The sequence below is a fragment of the Carlito syrichta genome, unplaced genomic scaffold (genome assembly GCF_000164805.1).
Source record: "Carlito syrichta isolate Samal-C Ts95f unplaced genomic scaffold, Tarsius_syrichta-2.0.1 Scaffold305648, whole genome shotgun sequence".
NCBI classification, from domain to species: domain Eukaryota; kingdom Metazoa; phylum Chordata; class Mammalia; order Primates; family Tarsiidae; genus Carlito; species Carlito syrichta.
Window position 1 is genome coordinate 198,510 of NW_007249744.1, and position 25,216 is coordinate 223,725.

Here is a 25,216-nt window from a genome sequence, read left to right on the forward strand (position 1 = left end):
AGAAATGAGGTCTCGCCAAGTTGCCCAGGCGGGTCTCGAACCCACGGGCTCAGGCAATCCACTCACCTCAGCCTCCCGAAGGCACGGGATTACGAGTCACCGAGCCCGGCTAAAAAAAGAACTTTTTGAATTTTAAACATGTTGTGTCTCTGGTTTTTTGTGTCTCCATGTTTACGTATATGTAAAGTAACTTTTAGTATTTCTGTGTTTCATTGTACTAAACTTAAGTGCTTTCTTTCAAGGGTCAGAAGTTTTAGAAAGCAACTAACTTTCAAAACTCCTTAAAAAGCCGTAAGGAAACTCTTTGATTCACATTGTTTACATTTTTAATAGCATGTTAAGTAGCTTTTATTCATCAGAAGTGGTAATCTATTATGTTCAGCCACCTTGTGGGAGAGGTGAAAATTAACCTGCCTCTTTCCTTATACTTTATGAGGTTCAAAGCAGAGACTGAGGGGAGGGATTATAGAAACCCTTTCTAGGTATTCATTTTCCTCACAGATTAAAACTTTTGGTCTTCATCTATTATTGTTACTTTTGTCAGGAGAATATATATTGTCAACTTAATTCATCCAGCATTTGCATATGCTTGCTATGTGTATGGTAGTAGGAGAACCAAGGTCCTATGCTGTGGGTGAAATAGAAGAGTATATAATAACTCTGATAATGCTGACCATGGTTTGTCTCTGGGAAGGTGTTAGGGGAGAAGAGGGATTTGCACTGGACTTGAAAGGTGAGTGATATGTCAGCAAAGCTATTATTCAGGCAGAAGGGCCAGCTTGAACAAAGGAAAGGTCGTAAAAGGTATGTGCTGGGTATGCTGGTAATTACACAGAATGTTACTAAGAGCAGTGGAGGTTACCGATACTAGTCCTAGCCTGTCTTCTTTGCTGATTAGCTGTGTAACCTTGTGAGAGTTACTTCAACTTTCAGAGCCTCAGTTTCTTTATCGGTAGAATGGTTAATTAATAACTACATCATAGAGGTGGGATAAAATGAGAGTATATATTGCCTAGCACCTAGTGTAAATACTCAATAAGAAGTAGCTGCCAATTATTAAATTTATTTCTTCTTAAATTCTATTTCTTGGCCAGGCATGGTGGCTCATGCCTGTAATCCCAGCACTTTGGGAGACAGAGGCGAGAGAGTATTGCTTGAGCCCAGGGTTTGAGACCAGCCTGGGCAACTTGGTGAGACCTTGTTTCTACAGAAAATCAAAACATTAGCTGAACGTGGTTGTGCATGCTTTTAGTTACAGCTACTTGGAAAGCTGAGGTGGAGCACTCCAGCTGGGTGATAGTGAGACTCTGACAGAGAGAGAGAGAGAGAGAGAGAGAGAGAGAGAGAGAGAGAGAGAGAGATTATTTCTTATTTAAAAACTAGCATTTTAAATGATCATACTGGTTTCTAGGAGATAACTATCCCCTGCAGTCCCACCCCACAAACATCTGTTGTCAACAGTTTGATGAATACCAGTCCCCTTTTTTATTTTCATCTGTATGCATCTTTGTTGTTGATGGTGGTGTTTTTGGTGCAGTGATGGGGGCACATTTTGAGAAATGCATAATTAGGTGATTTGGGTTTGGATGCCTTGAAGTGTACTTGGACCTAGATAGCATAGCATATTACATACCTATGCTGTGTGTAATAGCCTATTTCTCCTTGGCTATAAACCTGTACAGCATGTTACTGTACTGAATGCTGTAGGCAATTATTTCTGTAGCTAAACACTGAAAAAGTGCAGTAAAAAGTCTTTATTTTTATATAAAAATGTGGTTTATATAAAAGATTAAAAATGGTACACCTGTATATGGAGCTTACAGGACTGGAAGTTGTTCTGAGTGAGTCAGTGAGCAGTGAGTGAGTGGTGAATGAACGTGAAGGCCTGGGATATTACTGTAGACTACTGTAGACTTTATAAACACTGTACTACTAGGTTACACGTAATTTATTTAATGTTTGTTTACTTTTTTTTTTTTTTTTTGTAGAGGCAAGGTTTCGCTATGTTACCCAGGCTGGTCTCGAACTCCTGGGCTCAAGCAGTCTTCCTGCTTCTGCCTCCCAAAGTGCTGGGATTGCAGGTATGAGCCACCATGTCCAGTAAAATAATTTGTTTTTCTTTTTTTTGCAAAATAACTTCTAAATAATAAACCAACCTTAGTTTACTGTTACATTTTACTTCATAAACTTAAAATTTTTTTAAATTGGATTTTTGTAATAACACAGCTTAAACCACAAATATATTGCTATACAGCTGTACAAAAAACTTTTTAATAGCTTTTTCTATAAGCTTTTTTCTATTTTAAAAAATTATTTGTTTTACTTTTTAAGCATTTTTGTTAAAAACTAAGACACAAACGCACACATTAGCCTAGACTTAGGCAGAGACAGGATCATCAATATCACTGTCTTTTACCTCCACATCTTGTCCCACTGGAAGGTATTCAGGGGCAGTAAACACACATGGAGCTGTCATCTCTCATGATAACAATATCTTTTTCTAGAATATCTCCTGAAGGACCTATGTGCAGCTGTTTTACAGCTAACTTTTATTTTTCTTTTTAAAGAGACAATGTCTTGCTTTGTTGCCCAAGCTGGACTCAAGAGGTCCTCCTGCCTCAGCCTCCTGAGTAGCTGGGACTACATGCGCATGCCACTGTGACTAACTTCAGTTAAGTTTTATATGTAGAATATATAGTATACATAAACATAGAATTCCATATAGAATAGATAAACTTGTAATATCGTTTGTTATCAAGTATTATATACTGTACATAATTGTATTTGCTATACTTTATACCACTGATGGTACAGCAGATTTGTTTATACCAGCATCACCCCAAAACAGAGAAGTAATGCTTTGCGTAATGATGACTGCGAAGACACTAGGTGATAAGAATTTTTCAGCTCCATTTTAATCTTATGGGACTACCATTGTATATGCATGCATTGTTGAATGAACCATCAAGGTCATTAAATTGTATCTATTTTGATTGCCATTGCCCCAGCATTAGGGTGTTTGGGTGGCAGGAAAAGGGAAGACTGTGTGACATGCCTGGAAGACAAAACTGAGCAGGCTTCAGGCTATACTAATAATTAGGAGCTAGTGAAGGTTTTTTGTTTGTTTTTGTTTTTTTGAGTTGAGGTCTCATCTGTTGCCCAGGGTGGAGTGCAGTGGCAAAATCACGGTTCACTAGAGCCTTAGCCTGAGCTCAGGTGACTCTCCTGCCTTAGCCTTCTAAGTAGCTGGGACTACAGGCATGTGTCACCATGCCCAACTGATTCTTTTTATTTTTTTGTAGAAATGAAGTCTTGCTTTGTTGCCCAGGCAGGTCTTGAACTACTGGGATCAAGCAATCCTCCTGCCTCAGCCTCCCAAAGCACTGGGATTACATGCATAAGCCACCACACCTGGGCCCAGTGATGGTTTTAAAATGGTCAGGGGGTGAATTGGTCAAACTTGTTACAGTAAGATGCAGAAATGTAAGTTTGATTGTAGGGAAATCTTGTAGAAGGGCAACAAGTATTTGCTTGGCTACTGTTAGAGGACCTTGTAGATGTTAGACATATTTGTTATATGCCTTCAACAATGTATGGCTTAAGCAGGGAAATACAGACATGATAGGAGACCAGGAACCAGATAGTGGGATGTAGACAAGAAGTGCTGTTGTTGTTTAGGGAAGGCAGGATGACCAAACTGAGCAGTTTCCTGGAGGCTTCAATGAGGAAACCAAATGGCTTTGAAGAAGACAAATTTGGAAAGTGCTTTTGGGAGTGACCAAGCACAAGTCAAGAGGTGGGAGTGTATGGTCTGTATAGAATGGTGAGTTTGGGTTGGCTAGTAGTGGGCTGTATGGTTGGAAAGGAAAATTGCCAGTGCCCTCAACAAACCTGTTACACTCTCTGCCTTGTGACCCTGATCTGACTGTATTGCAGATGGAATTTTTTCTCTTGCAGAGTGTGAGCCTTTTCAGGACAGAACAGTGTCTTAATCATGTTCTCAGGCCTAGTTAAGGACTAGTAGATGTTAGAAATAAAAATAAAATAATTAGATACTGTTTATGGGAGTTTTTAAGCTGGATATCTTGTAGTTTCCTCAAACCTAAAATAAAATCCCAGTCACACCTCTCTCCCTCTCCCTTTCATTCCATGCTAAACTTAAACACGTCACTCTCCCTTCTGCTTTCATAGCTGTGTGCTTACCTCGCCATTCCTTAATTATGTGCAGCTCTGTTGTGGTCATACTGCATGACTCTCATCATGTCAGGTGTCCAGCATGTCTCATTTGTTCAGCTCTGGGGCCCCATAGTGCCTTTCCTCCTTCCTCACTAACTGTTTCTCCACTCTCCTTTTCTGGCTTATTTTCCTCTTTTTCAGCCTCTAAATGTTGGAGTGATTTGGGGATCAATCCTACCCTTAATCTCTAGATCAGCAACTTAAATCGTTTTTCACAGTACCCGATGCCAACCTGAGTACAAACACACCTCAACACTGGCTTGTGCACATAGACACAACTGAAACAAGAGTTTCACAGTTTTGATACTTCATCTTACTGTGAGCCATAGATTCTGTTATTTTCCATTCTGCTCTATTTCATTTTTTTTAAAGTGCTGTTCATGACCCACTAAAGTGATTTCACAGCCTGCAGTTTGAAAAACTGCTCTGGTGATCTCATCTACTCCTTTGGCTTTAAATACTATCTCTGTGCTGATGACCTTCCCATTTTTATCTCCACCCCACCTTCCCTTGAGATCTGGTCATGCTGGCTATCTACCTGACGTCTCCGCTTGGATGTCCAGTAAGAATCTCAGAGGTAACTTGTCTGGCAGAACACTCTTGATTCTCTTTACCAGCTCATTTCCCTTCATAAATAATGCTGGAGTACAAGCTCCCAAGCCCACAGCCTGGGCTCAGATCCGGTGACTAGCTTGTAGGCCTTGGGCAGCTACTAAACCTCTCTCTGCTTCATTATCTTCATTTTAATAAAGTGGGGTTGTCAGCTGTACCTCATGGTATTGTGACGATTGAATGAATTTTCATCTGTAAAGGACATAGAGCAGTGGCTGGCACACGGCTGGTGCTCAGCTAGTTAATGTTGGCTGCTGCTGCTGTTTGTTATTGCATCCACTTCTGTTCCATTAGCAATTTCTATTGACTCTAACATCAAAATGTGTCCTTTATTTGACCACTTATCACCACGTCCATCAGCACCACGTTCATCCATGCAGCCAACATCCCTTACCCAGACTACCAAAATAGCTTCTACACTAACTCCCTGCTTTGCCCCTGCCTGTCCCATAGTCTGTTTTCCACAAAGCAGCCAGAGTAGCCATTTGAGAACTAAAACCAGAGCATGCCACTCTCTAGCTCAAAACCCCCCAAAAGTGTCTAATAAAATCCAAGCTTTCCATGTGGCCCTTACTTTTACAAGGTTTTTCACTAGTACTTCTCAAACAGTAGCATATGTGGTGACCTTGTTAGTATGTGGGATCTGATTCTGTAGGTCCTTGGTGCCTGAGACTGCATCTCTAAAGAGCTCCCGGGCAACAGCTGTGCTTCTGGTCTGTGGACCTGGGAGTTAGGCCAGTGTACTCAGGGCCCCTTTCCCTGGCTGTACCTTCCTCTGTTTTCCCTGCACTTGAATTTTTCCAAGTCAGCCACTTTATTGTGGCCTCTTACCAAGTTCATTCCTACCTTGGCTCACTTTTCACCAGTTCTTTGCATGATCTGTTCCCTCACGTTATTTGGGTCTCTGTTTACACCTCCTCCAGGAAGCTGGCCTTGACCATGTTGTCCAACTCTCACATGTCCCCCACATCCCTCTCTCTCTGTCCCTTTATAGCCTCCTGCATTTCTCTCTTTGAGCATTTCTTAGTTTCTGGTGTATATTTATTTGCTAATTGTTTTTTCTTTATTTGAATGCTGTTTTTATGGGAGGAGTGGTGTTGGGATTTTGTTATAGTCTTGGTCACAACTGTGTTCCCAGAACCTAGAATCAGTGCCTGGAATGTAGTATTTGCTTAAATGTGTATTGAGTGACAAATATACATATGTATAGTTGTTTTCCCTGTTTCATTTCTTAAATAATTTTAGGGGCCAGAGGCTTCTTGAGAGTGGGGACCTGTCTTACTCTGTTTTTTTGTTTGTTTGTTTGTTTGTCATTTTAGGTGTTGAGCCTGAATCTTTGTCCTTTCCTAGCCCTTCTCACCCTCTTCAGCACTCACTGGTTGCTAACTGTTTGCCAGGCTCCTCTGCTGGGGTTTTCTATAAACCTTTATTTAGTTTTTCTATAAACTTTTTTTTTACAAAAGTAGCTCATGATTACATTCTCCTTTTTAAAAAAATTAAACAAGTAAAAAGTTATCCTTCCCCCTAGTTAAAGTTTTGTTATGTATCCTTCCCATTCATTTCTGGACTTATTTGTTGTTTTGAAATTTACCAGTAGTACAAGAAAAGATAGAGATTGCTTCTAAGTCAGTTGAGGTCTCAGCAGAACTGTACAATGTATCATTCGTCTTAACTACAGGGGTGTTTCTCTACTACAGTTGAGGAAACTGAGACTTAAGGAAATGAATAATTTGCTGAAGACCTTACCTAGCAGTGAACTGCAAAACTCAGTTCAGACTCTGAATGTGTGTGGATTCAGAGTTCATTCACGCACTTTCCATGTCTTCATGCTGCTAGGAGTCTTGGGGACTGAGACAGGGTGATTAGCTCACGGGAGGAAGGTTTCCGAAAGGAGGCATTTGATCAGGTCTTCACAGAAGAGTCTGAGTTAATCATATGGTAAAAGTAGGCAGAGTACTAGCATTCCAGATGCGGCTAATGATATGGGCATAGACCCGGAGGTCTGAAGCTCATTTGGAGAATGGAGAGAAATTTGATGTCACTGGAACAGGAGGTGTGAAGTGAGGTCGTGAGTGGTGAAGGAAAGTCTCTTGATGTCAGAAGCTGAAGGGTCTTGAATTCCATGCTATGAACTCTGATATTTTCTTAAACTGGTTAAGTGGGGAACCAAAATTTTGGGGTTTCTTTCTTTTTTTTTTTTTTGCCAAATATATTGAACATACAGAAGAGCACAGTGACAAATGGCACCTCTGTACCATCAACCAGATTTAACAATTGTCATGGAGCTTCTTGAACACCTTTCTCCCCCAACTCAGACCCTTACAATACCGTGCCTTTTCCACTGTTTCTAAGATTTACCTTATACATACAGAACTAGAGAGCTGGTTTGGAAAAATTCCACTGTTAATTCAATCTATTATAGTTAACACACACATACACACACACGCATACCCACCTGGTCCTACAGTATCACAGTTTCTCCGTGAGGCTAGTTTACTCTGTCTCCATTAGACTGAAGGCATATCCTGACTTTCTGGCTCAGTACAGTATCACAGGCTTTTATACCTTGTACTTTGCCTGTGCCTTGGAAAGCAGCCATTTTTCTAAGAAGCCTAGTTCCATTTAGTAATAAATGGCATTTAGAAACTCAAAATTGAATGTCACCCATGTCCCTGGGCTTTTTTTTTTTTAAAGCAATTTTGTGTTTTTTGCTAAAAAAAACACATACTTTTTTGAGGTGATGTTTAGCTTTTTAATTATCTGGGATTTATTTTTATGGATATTGTGAGATAAGGTCTAACACAATTATTTTTCTCCCCAAAGGGCAGTATGTTATCCCAATGTCCTTTAATTTAATTATAGTTTTTTTTTTAAGTTTGATATATAGTAGGACAGATATGTTCTAACTTTTCATAGTTTTACACATTTTATTTAGATGAACTAATGGGAGCATGCCGTGCAGAGGCAGTGGTGAGTCTTGTGATGGTGAGGGGACATGAGGGATGAGGCTGAAGAGCTTAGGAGATTGGTTAAGATCGTTAAGCAAACATGTCAGCATATATTAAGGATATTGGGAGCCAGGTTTCTTACAGTCTGAAGAGGGAATTACAAACAGAAAGATGGAAGGCTACAAAGAACCCTGAGGTATTGGATTGGAATTGGAGGTATCAGTGTGAACCCATGGTTTTGTTTTGCTTTTATTTTTTAACATATACACCACATATACAGAAGTGGTTTTAGGTGTGAGTGTTCATGTGTATGCATAATATTTTCCAGATAGAAGAAAGACATCTCAGTAGCAGTAGGCAATCCTAGCACCCAGATCTTTGTTTCTAAATATTCTCTTCCTCTAAAAGGAATCAGGTGTCCTTAGAGAAATGACTGGTTTCAGGGGTTGGGTCAGGGAAAGTAAAAGATGAATCTGAAGCTTTTTGAGACAGGAAATAAGAGAATGCTCAAAGAATGGAATATGTCAAAAGGACAGAGAAGTCAGTTTGAAGAAGTTTCCACTGGCCATGGGACAATTTGAGCATCAAATAAATGAACGAATAAATGGGTGAGGAAGAAAAATTCTGTCTACTAATAAATGTGAAGGAATAATGGATAAAGAGTATTACCATTTGGCAACCATAATAGAGATGATTGATTCATATGAGAGTCATCAGTGGTTGCTAACTGTGGGTGGATGTTTGAGAGAACAAGTTGTTGGAATAATCTCAGAATTTCCCAACAAAATACCAGTTATTAAGAGGAAAATGATAACATTGCAATGAAGACACCTGGTAGACATGGACTTGACCTGGTGAATGTGGTTAATATCATTAGTGGTGGGATGGGTCACCATCAGTCCTCTCCTGATGCAGTGCACTGGGAATAGCACAGCACTACAAGTCTGGTATTGCTGCTTAAGAAAGCTCAACCTGAGTCTGGTCATGAGGTAATATAGACCAGGCTGAGGGTCATCCTACAAAGTGAAAGGCCTGTACTCTAGCAGGAGCATGGAAGTCAGGAAGAGACTGAGGAACTATTTCAGATTCACAGGCACTGATTGACAGTGGTTCTTGGATGGAATCCTGGACCAGCAAGGAAAAAGAGACATTGCTGAAATAATTCAAATGGCTTCTGCGGATTGGATTGATAGTGTAGTATCAGTGTTGATTTCCTGATGTGGAGGCGTGTATACTGGTTATGTGGGAGAGTAACCTTGTTTTTGGAAATATTCACTGGAATATTTAATGACAACAGGGCTTCATGTCTTCAGCCTGCTCCCAAAGGGGTCAGGAAAAGGTAATGGAACAAATGATGTAAAACATTATCAGTTGGGGAATCTTGTCGAAGGTAGTATGTGAGCACTTTGAATGATTCTTGCACTTTTTATTTATATTTGAAATTACTTAAAACTATTTTTCAAATACCCTATTGAGATTTTGATTGGAACTGTATTAGAGTTATTTAAACTAGTATGTGGAGATTTATCCTCTTTATGATTCTGACCCTTTTAATCTAGCTCTACTGTGTGTTCCTCTGGTTGGTTTGTTTGGTCTTGTTTCGGGCTTTCTTTTGAGTCCTTCAGTAAAGTTTATACATTTTATCATAAAGCTTTTGCCCACTTCTGCTTATGATTGGTTATTGGCATCTTTTGAATTGTAATTCAGAATTATATTTTAATAAGTTATAAAATGAAAAATCCTTTTGCCTATAAAGTGACAACACTAATTGCTTTCTGTGATTCTTTTGTTTGTGAAGATTTAGAAATTATGTATTAATGCAACTTTTTTTTTAAAATTTTTAAAAAAGTAATGAGGTCTCACTGTGTTGCCCATTCTGGTCTTAAGCCCTTGGTCTCAAGCAGTCCTGATGCCTCAGCCTCCCAAAGTACTAGAATTAAGGCATGAGCCACTGCGCCTAGCTCCCATACAGCCTTTAAATGAGAAAAAATACTCAATGGCATCTCAAAAGCCTTTAGGCTCGGCAGTTAAGAAAAGCACACAGGGAGCCTCCGCCAGCCCCAGGGATGCCATTGGCCCCACTCCTCTCCTACCTCCTTTTTGGGAACTGTTTGGCCATCCTACTCACATATGTGGTCATCTGAAGTGATCTTGGGATGCCCCTGTGAATATAAGACAGGCAGTCATCAAGTGGGAATGGGTCCAGGATGGGGCCCAGGCTCCTTTGGTTTGTCTGGGAGCAAATTTATGGCATTTCCTTGCAGAGTTATGGAAGCATTCAGTTGATAGGATGCTAGTTGATAGCCTCTTGCTGTTTGAGATTATATTTTAAAATAGGCCTGCTTACTGTGGGGTGGAATTCAGCTGTTTTTAGGCCTGATTCTGAAAAATAACTCTGAGCCAGTGTGCACACTCACTTGGGCACTGTGGTGTCCAACACCCAGTGTGATTTTGGCTCCAGGTTTCCTGGAGTAGAGAGGTTCTTCTGTCAAGTTCCTTCCTCCCCCTCCTGCCTCTGGCCTTGTGGGGTTTTCTGTGCCTCCCTTTCTTCCCCTTGGGCAGAACAGCACTTTGTTGTCAGTTGGAACAGACAGAGCAAAGATATTGTTGAGCTAGATTTAAGGAATATAATTTTTAAATAAGATTAATGAAAAATTTAAAGTGATTATTTTCTACATAACCATAAATATGAACAGAAAAGAAAAGGGAGAAATACATCCACATTCCTGCTACCATGGATAGTCAGAAGGTTTTCATTTCTCCGTTATTTCCTTTGTCCCAGGACTAAATGAAAGCCTAATTTCTGGATAGTTGTAATCATAGGACAGGTATGAGTTTATAAGCTGCTGTTTTTTGTCTGATATCATTAATAAGAATTTTCCTTGGTGCTAAAATCTTTGCTATTATTATTATTATTATCATTATTGAGTTGGAGTCTCTGTCGCCCAGGCTGGAGTACAGTGACACGTTCATAGCCACCGCAGCCTCGACCTGCTGGGCTCATGCGATCCTTCCTCCTCAGCCTTCCAGGTAGCTGGAACCACAGGCACGAGCTGCCACGCCCGGCTAATTTTTCTATATATTTTGGAGACGAGGTCTCACTAAGTTGCCCAGGCAGTTCTCGTACCCCTGGGCTCAGGCAATCCTCTTGCCTCAGATTCCCAAAGTGCTGGGATTACAGGCTTGAGCCACTGTGCAATTATTTTTAGTGATTATGTACTATTTCTTTGAGTGGATATACCATAATTTGCTTAATAATTTTCTTCTAATAGATAATCACTGTAGTGAATATGTTAGTTTTTCTTTTTGTTTTTTGCTTGATTGGTCATTTAGAGATTTTATGACCAATTTACTTTTGCAAAGAGTTGTGATAACTTATGCTGTTTTATTTTTTTATACCAGTGTCAGCCTCACCTCACCAGATGGGATATTATCTCATACTTTTTAAAGAAAATTTAATAGTTATAAATTTGTGCCCCCACTTTTTGCCTTCATGTTTTATTTTATTTTATTTTTTGAGTTGGGGTTTTTGTGGCACGATTATGGCTTTCTGCAGCCTCAACCTCCTGGGCTCAGGCAATCCTTTCACCTTAACCTCTCAAGTAGCCAGGACTAGAGGTGTATACAAACACGCCTGGCTACTTTTTACATCTTTTTTGTAGAAATGAGGTCTCACTATGTTGCGTGCTGGTTTTGAACTCCTGGGCTCAAGCAATCCTCTTGCCTTGGCCTCCTAAAGTGCTGGCATTACAGCTGTGAGCCGCTGTGCCTAGCCCAGGATCCCTTCCTTTCTTTTTTCTTTTTTTTGTTTTTAGTTTTCTTTTTTAAATTTTAAATTTTTTTATTTTTAAGATGTGGGGTACAATTCAGGATTAAGTACTTAAGTGGTCATTGCACAGGCAAAATTTGGGCCTTCCTTGGGTCCCCACTTCGCCTGGTTTGAGATCAGGTATGCTTATTGATGTTATGTGCTCCACTCTCTCTCTCCTGGCAGTTTCCGGCTACTGCCCATCTCTTTCTTACAGTATTATGATCAATATTCAGGGTCCGCTTTTGAGTGAAAACATGTCAGTTCTTTGTTTTTGTGATAGATCACTGAGTATGATAGACTCTAAAGTCATCCAAGTTTCTGCAAAAGGATTCCTTTCTAAAATGTTTCCCAATCTGTGAGGGTAACAGCACATTGTCTTGCTTCTCTTTCAAGGAAGACTTCATCCAGTTCAAGGAAGTACAGTCTGGGTTCTGGGGTGGGCATTCTATATACTACTTCTTTGTTTACTATGAATGTTTTGCTTGTTTAACTTCTCTTAGTCTCAGTTTATGAAAAAGGAGTAGCGACACGTCTTAGATTGTGGTGAGGTTAAATGCATTAACATTTATGTCAAGCATCTGGTAGATTGTGTGGCATGTGTTAGGCATGCAGTAAATAAGCGATAGCCACAATGATTATAGATCTGATCCAAGTGTTTGTTGGGATTTTCAAAAACATAGATTTGAGTGCTCCTTGCTCAGTTTGTGGCATGGTAAAAGAAAGGGTCATGCATTTTAGACTCAAAAGAATTGGAGTTATAGAATATTAGCTCTAACTTGTCCTAGGAGGCGGACTTTTGGAAAATTATGTAATTTATCTCCGTTTTTGTCCTTCATTAATTGAGATATGTGTAAAACCACATAGTGCCTGGTACATAGATGTCGCATAATAAATACATGGTAATTTCTTATTATATTAATAGTACATATCTTAGATACTGGCTAAAGGTATGTGTACTTTATTAAGTTTCTTTTTACTAAGAGAAGTAAAGCCAAAAAAATTCTCTACTTTAAGGAGGATTTGTAGAGAAGATCAACATTTTAGAAGCTTTTAAGATTCTGAGAGCTGTATGACCTGGCATGACAGGAAGGAATTTATAGACCTAGAGATGCTTCAGAAAAGGCTCCAAGATGAGACCAAGGTGAGAGTGGGGTGATAGCACAGAGAGGACTGAGCAGGGTTGTTTGAGGGGGTGGAAAGAAGCAGAAATTGTGTTGGGAAGATGTCAGAGTGCATCAAGGCCTCTGGGAGTGGGGAGTGAGACACTGTCAAAATAGCAGGTGAGGGGAAGAAGGTAATGGGAAAGAGACTTCTGGAGGTGTTATTTTAGCCAAAGAAAGATGAACATGGGAGTGATGAGGATGGAGTGGGAAAAGGCAGGTATGGAAAAGAGCAGTGTCATGATTAGGTAACATTGTGAATACAAAGAGTTAAAGTGATAGATTATAGATTAATTTGGGGTTATTCTAAATCCTCTTGCTTGGAATGATCATAGTTTTCCTTGAGGATAGGAAATTGGGTCATTTGAGGAAAGAACAGCATTATCTTTGTTACTGAAAAGGAGATGGTGACTGCCTAAGAATAAATATGTTTTGTCATGTTTATAGAAATTATTTCAGCCATAAGTGGCACTGCCCAGAGTCCTTACGTGCAGAAGTGACTGATCTGTCTCCCTACTACCAACTAAAGAAGGCCAGAGGCCTTTTCTCTGTCTCTGCATGGTCATTAAAACCTTTGCCATATGGTGAATAAGTCCTACAGACCCCATCTTTTCCCATCTCTGGTGTTCAGAGCGCAGCTTGCCACTCTGTTTATAGTATTCCATCCAATTTTGAACCTTGGGCATTTCTTACTTTCTTGCAGCTTGGCTGTACATTTTGTCTGACATTTCTAGATGTTTTGTTGAGGGAGGATTTTTAGTCCCTGCTGTATGTCATATTGCACGAAATAGAAGTCTCTCACTCCCCAAGTGATAATAGTCTACTCTGAAATCCTAGGAATGAGAGAAGAACTATATCAGTCAGGGTCCCAGTAGAAAACAGATGGCACACTCAAACTGGGTAATTTGAAGAGCATTTAATTGTATCATTCAGGGTTCATTCAGGAAAAGAGAAGGATTCTGTTCCAGGTAGGAAGAGTTTTGATATAGGGATTAAGGCTTTATTCATTTTGGAAGAACATTCAGGAAGACTGTTGCTAATGACTTGAGACTGAATACCATAATGACTGGTTCTCATGAGCTCATGGGGAAGCTGCTGTGGATCCATGTTTTCTGTGTCTATCTCCAGGGAACATTGGCTTCTCCTTTTAGTCTTCCTTCTGAATCTCCCTTGTGCTTCACTTTCCAAACTCTAACCCAGAACCATGCTGGAAAGGGGTTCTGGAATGGTAGTTCCCAGCTTCCCATCTGCAGAGAACAACTTAGAAAGAGAGTGATAGTGATGCTGAATTGACAACAATGCAGAAGATTAATAAAGAGACAGTTTGCAAGGGGTGAACAGAGTCTAGGGAAACCGCAGGGAAAGTAGTCTTTGGACTGGCAGTAGCAGGGAGTTGTTACTACCTCCTAGACTTGAAGGACGGTAAAAAGTGGTTCCTGGAGCTTGGAAAAAGTGGCTTAATATTCAGGTTACCTGAGGGAGGTAGGTGTAGCCATTAGTGGAGAGTCTCAGCCAGCCTTAGTAACTCGAGGTGGAAGCCTGGAGAGCAAGTTTCTCTGTTTCACTTTCCTCTTGTCTCTTTTTTTTTTGAGTTGGAGTCTCACTGCTTTGCCCAGGCTGGAGTGTAGTGGCACGCACACTCACGGCCACCCCAGCGTCGACCTGCTGGGCTCCGGCAATCCTTCCGCTTCAGCCCTCCAAGTAGCCGGAACTACAGGCACACGCTACCACGCCCAGCTATTTTTTATTTTACTGTAGAGATGAGGTCTCACCAAGTTGCCCGGGCTGGTCTTGAACCCTTGGGCTCAGGCAATCCACTCGCCTCAGCCTCCCAAAGTGCTGGAATTACAGGCTGAGCCACCGAGCCTCCTCCTGCTCCTCTTACCAGCCAAACTGGATCAAAAGGCAGCCATTGTCCCTAGGTGCCCCTCCCAGTGCGAAGGGCAGGGGCAGAACATATCCCCCACACAGGAGTCATGACTAGACTCATATAGATTAGATTGTTAATATTTGATGATTTAAAGGTAAAGAAGGAGAATAAGCAGAAAATCAGTGCTTAAACCTGAAATGAAAGATGACAGAGGTACTTAGAAAGATGAGAGAAACTATCTCAAAGACGGTTTGGAGAATTTTAAGAAAAAGAGAATGATTTGGGGAGGGGAGTGATTTGGACACGTGGAGGAAGATGGACAAAGAAAGCTAATATGGTTTTCTATAAGATGGCAAGGTAGTCGGTGCTCTAATAGGATGGAGAACCTGACTGCAACTGGGAGATGATGGTTGTAAGTGAGATCGGCCTGTGAACTCTGGAATGTATAGACACAAAATTCCGGACCTCACTGGTATACATCCACAGCTTTCTGAAACCGTTCAGAAAGTTAGGAATATATGAGAAAAACAAGAAAGGAAGAGTCAGGATGAAAAGCACATTGTTAAACCTCTTTTTCAGATTGTGTGCAGATTCTTATGGGCAACTTGCTTTGGAGTGTCAGATTTTCCTTACTACATATTTGTATTCAAACAAGGGATTTCAGGCATTTGTTGTTATTAATCATAGCACTTTAAAACTGATTACACTGATGATTTTCTTTTAAAATGATGAGATAGAATTGGAATGTCTTTTTTTTGCTTATTTTATATGCTTGTGGTAGAATTATAAATTCTGCAGCTTTACATTTTCTATTGCTAGTATACACTATTTGGTTTCCCTGTTTGCTTTACTTGGAACTCTGAAAAAGATAAACTTGCCACCGCCTTCTGGTACTGGAATACTTCATGTGTAGTAAGAATATTTAGCTTGCCTGGTACCCTGCAGGAGATACTTGGCTGTGGATTTTAAAAAATTTCTTCTAGTCCATAAAATAGAACCATAACAATAAGGAGAAGGGCATCATATAGGATAGGGAATCTGTAGAGAAGAGCTGAGAACAGACCTCAAAGAATTGTTGCCATGTCTGTGTTCCCTGTCTGCAGATAGTGTTCTCTCAGTAACCAGCCAACCTGAGGCCCAATGTGATGATGTTTAAAGTGTTCTACAGCCCTTGGTAGCTTCTAGTTAGGAAGAGTATGGAGCAAGTGGCAACATTGTTTATACACTCAGATCAGAAGTCTGATTTTATTTCCAGCAGAATTAATTAAGCAGTATGTATGTATTTATAGAGAGAATATCTCGAGGAAGCTTTTCGTTGGTTTAAACTGCCAGATTTTGTGTTTTTGTTCAATTTAGCCTCCATTCAGCCTTGTTTTGTCATCTAGAAAAAGACCACTGGCACTGAGAACTAGAGCAGAAACATCACAAACAGGAAAGGTATGTGCGTGGATATAATTGTTCTTGATAGAGACAAAGAAGAACCAGCTGAAATGGCGTGGAGTTTCTTGTGAAAGGACAGTGGAGAAGGGACAGACTTATTTAAGTATTGTTGGTGGCTACCCACTTTTGAGGCTAAGCTCTGATGGGACAGGTTGCATCTGTCACTGGGCATGTGGAAGACCTCTGGGCAGTGTTGTGTTAACATGGCCAGCTGGGCGCAGTGGCTCATGCCTGTAATTCCAGCACTTTGGAGGCAGAGGCAAGAGGATTGCCTGGGCTCAGGCGTTCAAGACCAGCCTGAGCAACTTGGCGAAACCGCGTCTCTACACTAAATAAAAAAATTAGTGTGTGCCTGTAGTTCCAGCTACTTGGAAAGCTGAGGCGGAAGGATCTCCTGAGCCTAGCAGGTTGAGGCTGCAGTGGCCATGAGTGTGCCTGTGCATTCCAGCCTGGGCGACAAAGTGAGATTCCTACTCAAATAAAATAAAACAAAAAGAACATGACCTGTGGGGGCTACCATGCTGGGCCCTTGACCCTGCTGCTTAGGAGCTTGGTAAACTCTTTGCTTCCATTTCCTCCTCTGTAAAATGAGGGTGTTAGCGCTGTGAGGATTAAATGAGTTAATGCATGTGAAGTGCTAAAACAATGTCAAGCATTATAACAAACATTTAAATAGCTATTACTCATTGCCCAGCAGATTGGAACAAAGAAACAGCAGCCTGCTGCAGAAGCATTTTGAATTGGATAAGAGATGGTTTCTTTTAGATTCTGACATTATTTGTACATGAATGTTTAATGATGGCTTTGGGTCATGTGACTATATAATAAAACTTAATATCAAAGAAGCAGACCCTTGTCTAGCAATTTTAGACTTAAGATATTTCAAGAAGGAGTGAGTCAGGCTTTCGGAATTTGGGGTTACTGACCATCTGCTCTGATCCATGTTTATTTTCTGAAGTCTGTCTTCACAGTTCTCACATGGACTCAAGCCAGGTCTTTTCCCATAGTACTGGACCTGGGAATTTTACAGGCAAGGTCTTCCGCATCCTCCAGCTCTGCTTTTAGATAAAACATATTCTGTTTTCTCTTTTTACAATTCTCTCATCTAACCCCCACAGCACCATCTTTGAATATGTAAGTTCTGGCCCAGTTCTCTAAGGCCTAGTTCTTATACCATTTAATCATTTACACAAATGCCTGCCGTGTGAGGATGCAAGGATTACAGCAAGGAACAAGCAATCTCTGCTCTTAAAGAAGTTTACATTCTAGTGGTGGGAGAGACAGGCAGTAAACTAGTAGCATATACGTGTCTCTTGGGGGAGGGATAGAGAGAGCCAGGGTGAAGTTATGGAGTTAGCTATTTTTAATAGAATGGCCAAGCCAGGCGAACAGGTGATGTTTGCTCACCCAGAGACTGGAAGGAGGTGGGATTGGTAAGCTATGTAGCTATGGGGGAAGAACATGGCAGGTAAGAGCAGAGTTCCTGTGCAGAAATGTGATTGGCCTGTTCCAGGAGCAAGGAGACATTAGGGCTGAAGCAGAGTGGTAGGGGAAAAGATCAGAGAATTCATGGAAGGGTCGGGCTCTGAGACCAGCTTCCCAAGGAATTGAGATGGGATCTACTACATGGCTTGGAGATAATGAACCTGACTTAGCTTTTCTTTCTTTCTTTTCTTTTCTTTTCTTTTCTTTTGAGTCAGGGTCTCACTCTGTTGCCCAGGCTGTAGTGATAGCATGATCACAGCTCACCACAGCCTTGACCTCCTAAGCTCAGGTGATCCTTCTACCTCAGCCTCACAAGCAGCTGAGACTACAGGTGCATGCTACCATGTCTGACTAATTTTTTTTTTTTAATCTAGACTGGTCTCGAACTTCTGGGCTCAAGCAGTCCTCCCACCTTGGCCTCCCATAGTGGTGGGATTACAGGCATGAGCCACTGCGCCCGGCCTGACTTACCCTTTAAAAGGATCACTGAACTTTCCTACAGGCAACTTCATTTTCAGCTCCTCTCAGGAGGAACCAAGAAACTAGCCTCATAGACCATTGCAGGACAACTGTTTATTAGTACCTCACCCTAGCCCGTATATGTTTCATAACTTTTTAAAAAATAATTGGTTTTAAAGTCATTTAGAGCAGGTTGGCCTTGTCCTATTCATCTCTGACTCTGAGAAGGAGACAGACCTAGGCAAAAGGAAAAAATAAAATCATCTCTTGATAAATTGTGTAAGAGGATGATGCAATAGCAAAGGAAATGCAAAGTGGTGGCCCAGTCAGATAACTTTGGGAAGAGCCTGGTCCAAGGCTTGTTGAATTCTTCTTTTCCTTTTTTTGGCCATCCTTCAGTTTCTTTTTTTACAGTAGTAACTTTGTGAACAATAGATTGGCAAATAAAAAGCCATGTGAGGCTTAAAAGTGCTGAACTTCTTGCAAACTTCCAAAAGGAATATGAAAGAATAGTCACTGCTACTCCCTGGCTTATGTCTAGCCCTATGTACCTGGGAATTGAGGGAGAATGGTTCAGAGGGGTGCATTGAACACAATTATGTGTCAAAAAGAGGTTGACTTCAAAGTTTGTGTGGATGACTCAACATAAGCAACCCATACAGTGATAAGGGCTGAGTGTCCTGGGTAGTTGGTAATTGCAGTAAATCTGCTATAATGTACATTTGAACTTAAGGCACTGGCTTCTGTTCTCAGACTAGTTTTGTTTCTGAGTGTTCGGGGATGAGGATGGGCAGCCAGTGGAATGACTCCCCTTATCATTATTTGAGGCTCTCAGTTCAGTGATCAGTCAAATACATGGAAGCAAAAATATGAAAGTGATTTATGTCCCACCCCTTCTCCACCATAACTAGAAGTCTCATTTTAAAATTACTGTATTTCATTGACAGTAATAACACAGCACCATATTTTAACCCAATTGAATTTTGGGGGCTCACTTGTCCAGTAATGACATTTTTACTATATTGAATTTGTGTATACCCAGAGTGTTTCTTTTCACAGACTCTTGCCTCACTCTTTAGGCCATTTCTCTGCATATTTGCATTTTTAGAAATGGATAGGGTAAAAAATAAAAGGAGATGAAATTCAACCGTCAACTTTATCTGGGTGTCTGCATTATCCCCTCTGTTATCTGGACTTGATTTTTTTTTTGTTCTGAGGAGATGCATGTCTGATTTTTTTTCTCTTCTTCTATTTCCAGGAGGGCTGTTGGCCTGCTGCTGTGCTGCTGAACAGTATGCAGTCCTTTCGGGAGCAAAGCAGTTACCACGGAAACCAGCAGAGCTACCCACAGGAGGTACACGGCTCATCCCGGATAGAAGAGTTCAGCCCTCGTCAGACCCAGATGTTCCAGAATTTTGCGGGTACAGGTGGCAGTAGCAGTGGCAGTGGCAGCGGCAGTGGTGGTGGACGACGAGGAACAGCAGCTACTGCGGCAGCGATGGCTAGCGAAACCTCTGGACATCAAGGTTACCAGGGCTTTAGGAAAGAGGCTGGAGATTTTTACTACATGGCAGGCAACAAAGACCCCGTGGCTGCAGGAACCCCACAGCCTCCTCAGCGAAGACCTTCTGGTCCTGTGCAGAGCTATGGACCCCCCCAAGGGAGCAGCTTTGGCAGTCAGTATGGGAGTGAGGGTCATGTGGGCCAATTTCAAGCACAACACTCTGCCCTTGGTGGTGTGTCTCATTATCAGCAAGATTACACAGGGCCTTTCTCTCCAGGGAATGCTCAGTACCAACAGCAGGCTTCCAGCCAGCAGCAACAGCAGCAGCAAGTACAGCAGTTAAGACAACAGCTTTACCAATCCCATCAGCCTCTGCCACAAGCCACTGGCCAACCATCATCTGGCTCATCCCATCTACAGCCAATGCAGCGGCCCTCAACTCTGCCATCCTCTGCTACTGGTTACCAATTAAGAGTGGGTCAGTTTGGCCAGCACTACCAGTCTTCTGCTTCCTCCTCCTCCTCTTCTTCCTTCCCTTCACCACAACGTTTTAGCCAGTCTGGACAGAACTATGATGGCAGTTACAGTGTGAATGCTGGATCTCAGTATGAAGGACATAATGTGGGTTCTAATGCACAGGCTTATGGAACACAATCAAATTACAGCTATCAGCCTCAATCTATGAAGAATTTTGAACAGGCAAAGATTCCACAAGGGACCCAGCAGGGGCAGCAGCAGCAGCAGCAGCAGCAACAGCAACAGCAACAACAACAACAACAACAACATGCCCCTCAGCATGTGATGCAGTATACCAACACTGCCACCAAGCTGCCCCTGCAAAGCCAAGTGGGTCAGTACAATCAGCCTGAGGTCCCTGTGAGATCCCCCATGCAGTTTCACCAGAACTTCAGCCCCATTTCTAACCCTTCTCCAGCTGCCTCTGTGGTTCAGTCTCCAAGCTGTAGCTCTACCCCATCTCCTCTAATGCAGAGTGGGGAGAATCTCCAGTGTGGGCAAGGCAATGTGCCCATGGGTTCCAGAAACAGAATTTTACAGTTAATGCCTCAACTCAGTCCAACTCCATCAATGATGCCCAGTCCTAATTCTCATGCTGCAGGCTTCAAAGGGTTTGGACTAGAAGGGGTGCCAGAAAAGCGACTGACAGATCCTGGGTTAAGTAGTTTGAGTGCCCTGAGTACTCAAGTGGCCAATCTTCCTAATACTGTCCAGCACATGTTACTTTCTGATGCCCTGACACCTCAGAAGAAGACCTCCAAGAGGCCCTCATCTTCCAAGAAAGCAGATAGCTGCACAAACTCTGAAGGCTCCTCACAGCCTGAAGAACAACTGAAGTCCCCTATGGCAGAGTCATTGGATGGAGGCTGCTCCAGCAGTTCAGAGGATCAGGGTGAGAGGGTGCGGCAACTAAGTGGCCAGAGCACCAGCTCTGACACCACCTACAAGGGTGGAACCTCAGAGAAAGCTGGCTCCTCACCAGCACAAGGCACTCAAAATGAACCCCCCAGACTCAGTGCCAGTCCTGCAGCAAGAGAAGAGGCCACCTCACCAGGGGCTAAGGACACACCATTGTCATCCGAGGGGAACTCAAAAGTCAATGAGAAGACTGTTGGGGTGATTGTCTCCCGGGAAGCCATGACAAGTCGGGTAGAAAAGCCTGGTGGACAAGATAAAGGTTCCCAAGAGGATGATCCTGCAACCACTCAAAGACCACCTAGCAATGGTGGAGCAAAGGAAACCAGTCATGCATCACTTCCACAGCCAGATCCTCCAGCAGGAGGTAGCAAAGGAAATAAGAATGGAGATAACAACTCCAACCATAATGGAGAGGGAAATGGCCAGAGTGGCCACTCTACAGTAGGTTCTGGTTTTACAGGCAGAACTGAGCCCAGCAAATCTCCTGGAAGCCTGCGCTATAGTTACAAGGATAGTTTTGGGTCGGGTGTGCCACGAAATGTCAGTGGCTTTCCTCAGTATCCTACGGGGCAGGAAAAGGGGGATTTCACTGGCCATGGGGAACGAAAGGGTAGAAATGAAAAGTTCCCAAGCCTCCTTCAGGAAGTTCTTCAGGGTTACCACCATCACCCTGACAGGAGATATTCTAGGAGTACTCAGGAGCATCAGGGGATGGCTAGCAGTCTAGAAGGAGCCACAAGGCCCAACATTCTAGTTAGTCAAACCAATGAATTAGCTAGCAGGGGACTTCTGAACAAAAGCATTGGGTCTCTATTAGAAAACCCCCATTGGGGTCCCTGGGAAAGGAAATCAAGCAGCACGGCTCCTGAAATGAAACAGATCAATTTGGCTGACTACTCAATTCCCAGAAAGTTTGAGATAGAGCCTCAGTCATCAGTCCATGAGCCTGGGGGTTCCCTCTCTGAAAGAAGATCAGTGATCTGTGATATTTCTCCACTAAGACAGATTGTCAGGGACCCGGGAGCTCACCCACTGGGACACATGGGTGCCGACACCAGAATCGGAAGGAATGAACGTCTTAATCCAAGTTTAAGTCAGTCAGTCATTCTTCCAGGTGGTTTGGTGTCCATGGAAACAAAGCTGAAATCCCAGAGCGGACAGATAAAAGAGGAAGACTTTGAGCAATCCAAATCCCAAACTAGTTTCAACAACAAGAAATCCGGAGACCACTGCCATCCTACTAGCATCAAGCATGAGTCTTACCGCGGCAATGCCAGCCCTGGAGTAGCAGCCCATGATTCCCTTTCAGACTATGGCCCACAAGACAGCAGACCCACGCCAATGCGACGGGTTCCTGGCAGAGTTGGTGGTCGGGAGGGCATGAGGGGTCGGTCCCCTTCTCAGTATCATGACTTTGCAGAAAAACTGAAGATGTCTCCTGGGAGGAGCAGAGGCCCAGGGGGAGACCCTCATCACATGAATCCACACATGACCTTTTCAGAGAGGGCCAACAGGAGTTCTTTACATGCTCCCTTTTCTCCTAACTCAGAAAGCCTGGCCTCTGCTTATCACACAAACACTCGGGCTCATGCTTATGGGGACCCTAATGCAGGTTTGAATTCTCAGCTTCATTATAAAAGACAGATGTACCAACAGCAACAAGAGGAGTATAAAGACTGGAGCAGCAGCTCTGCTCAGGGAGTAATTGCCGCAGCACAGCATAGGCAGGAGGGGCCGCGGAAGAGCCCAAGGCAGCAGCAGTTTCTTGACAGAGTACGGAGCCCTCTGAAAAATGACAAAGATGGTATGATGTATGGCCCACCAGTAGGGACCTACCATGACCCCAGCACCCAGGAAGCTGGGCGCTGCCTAATGTCTAGTGATGGCCTGCCTAACAAAGGCTTGGAATTAAAGCATGGCTCCCAGAAGTTACAACAAGAATCTTGTTGGGATCTTTCTCGACAAACTTCTCCAGCCAAAAGCAGTGGTCCTCCAGGAATTTCCAGTCAAAAAAGGTATGGTCCGCCCCATGAAACTGATGGACATGGACTAGGTGAATCTACACAGTCATCTAAACCTAGTAATGTTATGCTAAGGCTTCCAGGTCAAGAAGATCATTCTTCTCAGAACCCCTTAATTATGAGGAGACGTGTCCGTTCTTTTATCTCTCCCATTCCTAGTAAGAGACAGTCACAAGATATAAAGAACAGTAACACTGAAGATAAAGGGCGCCTCCTTCACCCATCAAAAGAAGGCACTGATAAAGCGTTCAATTCCTATGCCCATCTTTCTCACAGTCAGGATTTCAAGTCTATCCCTAAGAGAGATTCCTCTAAAGATCTTGCAAGTCCAGACAATAGAAACTGTCCTGCTGTTACTCTCACAAGCCCTGCTAAGACCAAAATACTGCCTCCACGAAAAGGACGGGGATTGAAATTGGAAGCTATAGTTCAGAAGATCACATCCCCAAATATTAGGAGGAGTGCATCCTCAAACAGTGCAGAGGCTGGGGTAGACACGGTTACGCTTGATGACATACTGTCTTTGAAGAGTGGTCCTCCTGAAGGCGGGAGTATTGCTGTTCCAGATGCCGACATGGAGAAGAGAAAAGGTGAGGTGGTATCTGACCTAGTTAGTCCAACAAACCAGGAGCTAAATGTTGAAAAACCTCTTCCAAGGTCTTCAGAAGAGTGGCGTGGCAGCGGGGATGACAAAATAAAGTCAGAGACACATCCAGAAACAGTTACTGCTGGAAAGGAACCTCCTGGTGCCATGACGTCTGCAACCTCACAGAAGCCTGGTAGTAACCAAGGGAGACCAGATGGTTCCCTGGGTGGGACAGCACCTTTAATCTTTTCTGACTCAAAGAATGTACCTCCAGTGAGCATACTGGCCCCTGAGGCAAACCCCAAGACTGAAGAGAAAGAGAACGATACAGTGACGATTTCACCCAAACAAGAAGGTTTCCCCCCAAAGGGATATTTCCCATCAGGAAAGAAGAAGGGGAGACCCATTGGTAGTGTGAATAAGCAAAAGAAACAGCAGCAGCCACCGCCTCCACCCCCTCAACCTCCTCAGATACCAGAAGGTTCTGCAGATGGAGAGCCAAAGCCAAAAAAGCAGAGGCAAAGGAGGGAGAGAAGGAAGCCTGGGGCCCAGCCAAGAAAGCGGAAAACCAAACAAGCAGTTCCTATTGTGGAACCCCAAGAACCTGAGATCAAACTAAAGTATGCCACCCAGCCACTGGATAAAACTGATGCCAAGAACAAGTCTTTTTTCCCTTATATTCACGTAGTAAATAAGTGTGAACTTGGAGCCGTTTGTACAATCATCAATGCTGAAGAAGAGGAACAGACCAAATTGGTGAGGGGTCGGAAGGGTCAGAGGTCACTGACACCTCCACCCAGCAGCACTGAAAGCAAGGCGCTCCCAGCTTCATCCTTTATGCTGCAGGGACCTGTTGTGACAGAGTCTTCTGTTATGGGGCACCTGGTTTGCTGTCTGTGTGGCAAGTGGGCCAGTTACCGGAACATGGGTGACCTCTTTGGACCCTTTTATCCCCAAGATTATGCAGCCACTCTCCCGAAGAATCCGCCTCCTAAGAGGGCCACGGAAATGCAGAACAAAGTTAAGGTACGGCACAAAAGTGCTTCTAATGGCTCCAAGACGGACACTGAGGAGGAGGAAGAGCAGCAGCAACAGAAGGAGCAGAGGAGCCTGGCCGCACACCCCAGGTTTAAACGGCGCCACCGCTCAGAAGACTGTGGCGGAGGCCCTCGGTCCCTGTCCAGGGGGCTCCCTTGTAAAAAAGCAGCCACTGAGGGCAGCAGCGAAAAGACTGTTTTGGACTCAAAGCCCTCTGTACCCACCACTTCAGAAGGTGGCCCTGAGCTGGAGTTACAAATCCCTGAACTACCTCTTGACAGCAATGAATTTTGGGTCCATGAGGGTTGTATTCTCTGGGCCAATGGAATCTACCTGGTTTGTGGCAGGCTCTATGGCCTGCAGGAAGCGCTGGAAATAGCCAGAGAAATGGTGAGTATGAGAAATCTCTTCCTAGCTTGGGATTTTTGTTACTTCATTTTGGTTCCATTTCTTCCATCTTCCTTTTTAATTCTTAAATATGCCATGATTATTCCTCCAGATTAAAGGTTCTAGGCCCAAATGATGGACAGAAAATGAAGCAGGTAATTTGGAAGATTTGTTTAACTTTTTTTTTCATCAATAACATATGTCCATGGGTTACAAAGTCAGCCA

General features: G+C 42.8%; 1 protein-coding gene across 2 annotated transcripts in view; it reads left to right on the forward strand.

Moving 5' to 3' along the window:
- TCF20 (transcription factor 20) overlaps positions 1 to 25,216 on the forward strand; it is a 116,769-nt gene that overhangs the window by 47,658 nt on the left and 43,895 nt on the right. For both annotated transcript variants that reach the window (XM_008061983.1, XM_021714421.1), the window contains exon 2: positions 19,280 to 24,994. In XM_008061983.1, the coding sequence (XP_008060174.1) occupies positions 19,316 to 24,994 (5,679 nt within the window). In that variant the 5' untranslated portion in view covers positions 19,280 to 19,315. The remainder of the gene's footprint in view (positions 1 to 19,279; positions 24,995 to 25,216) is intronic.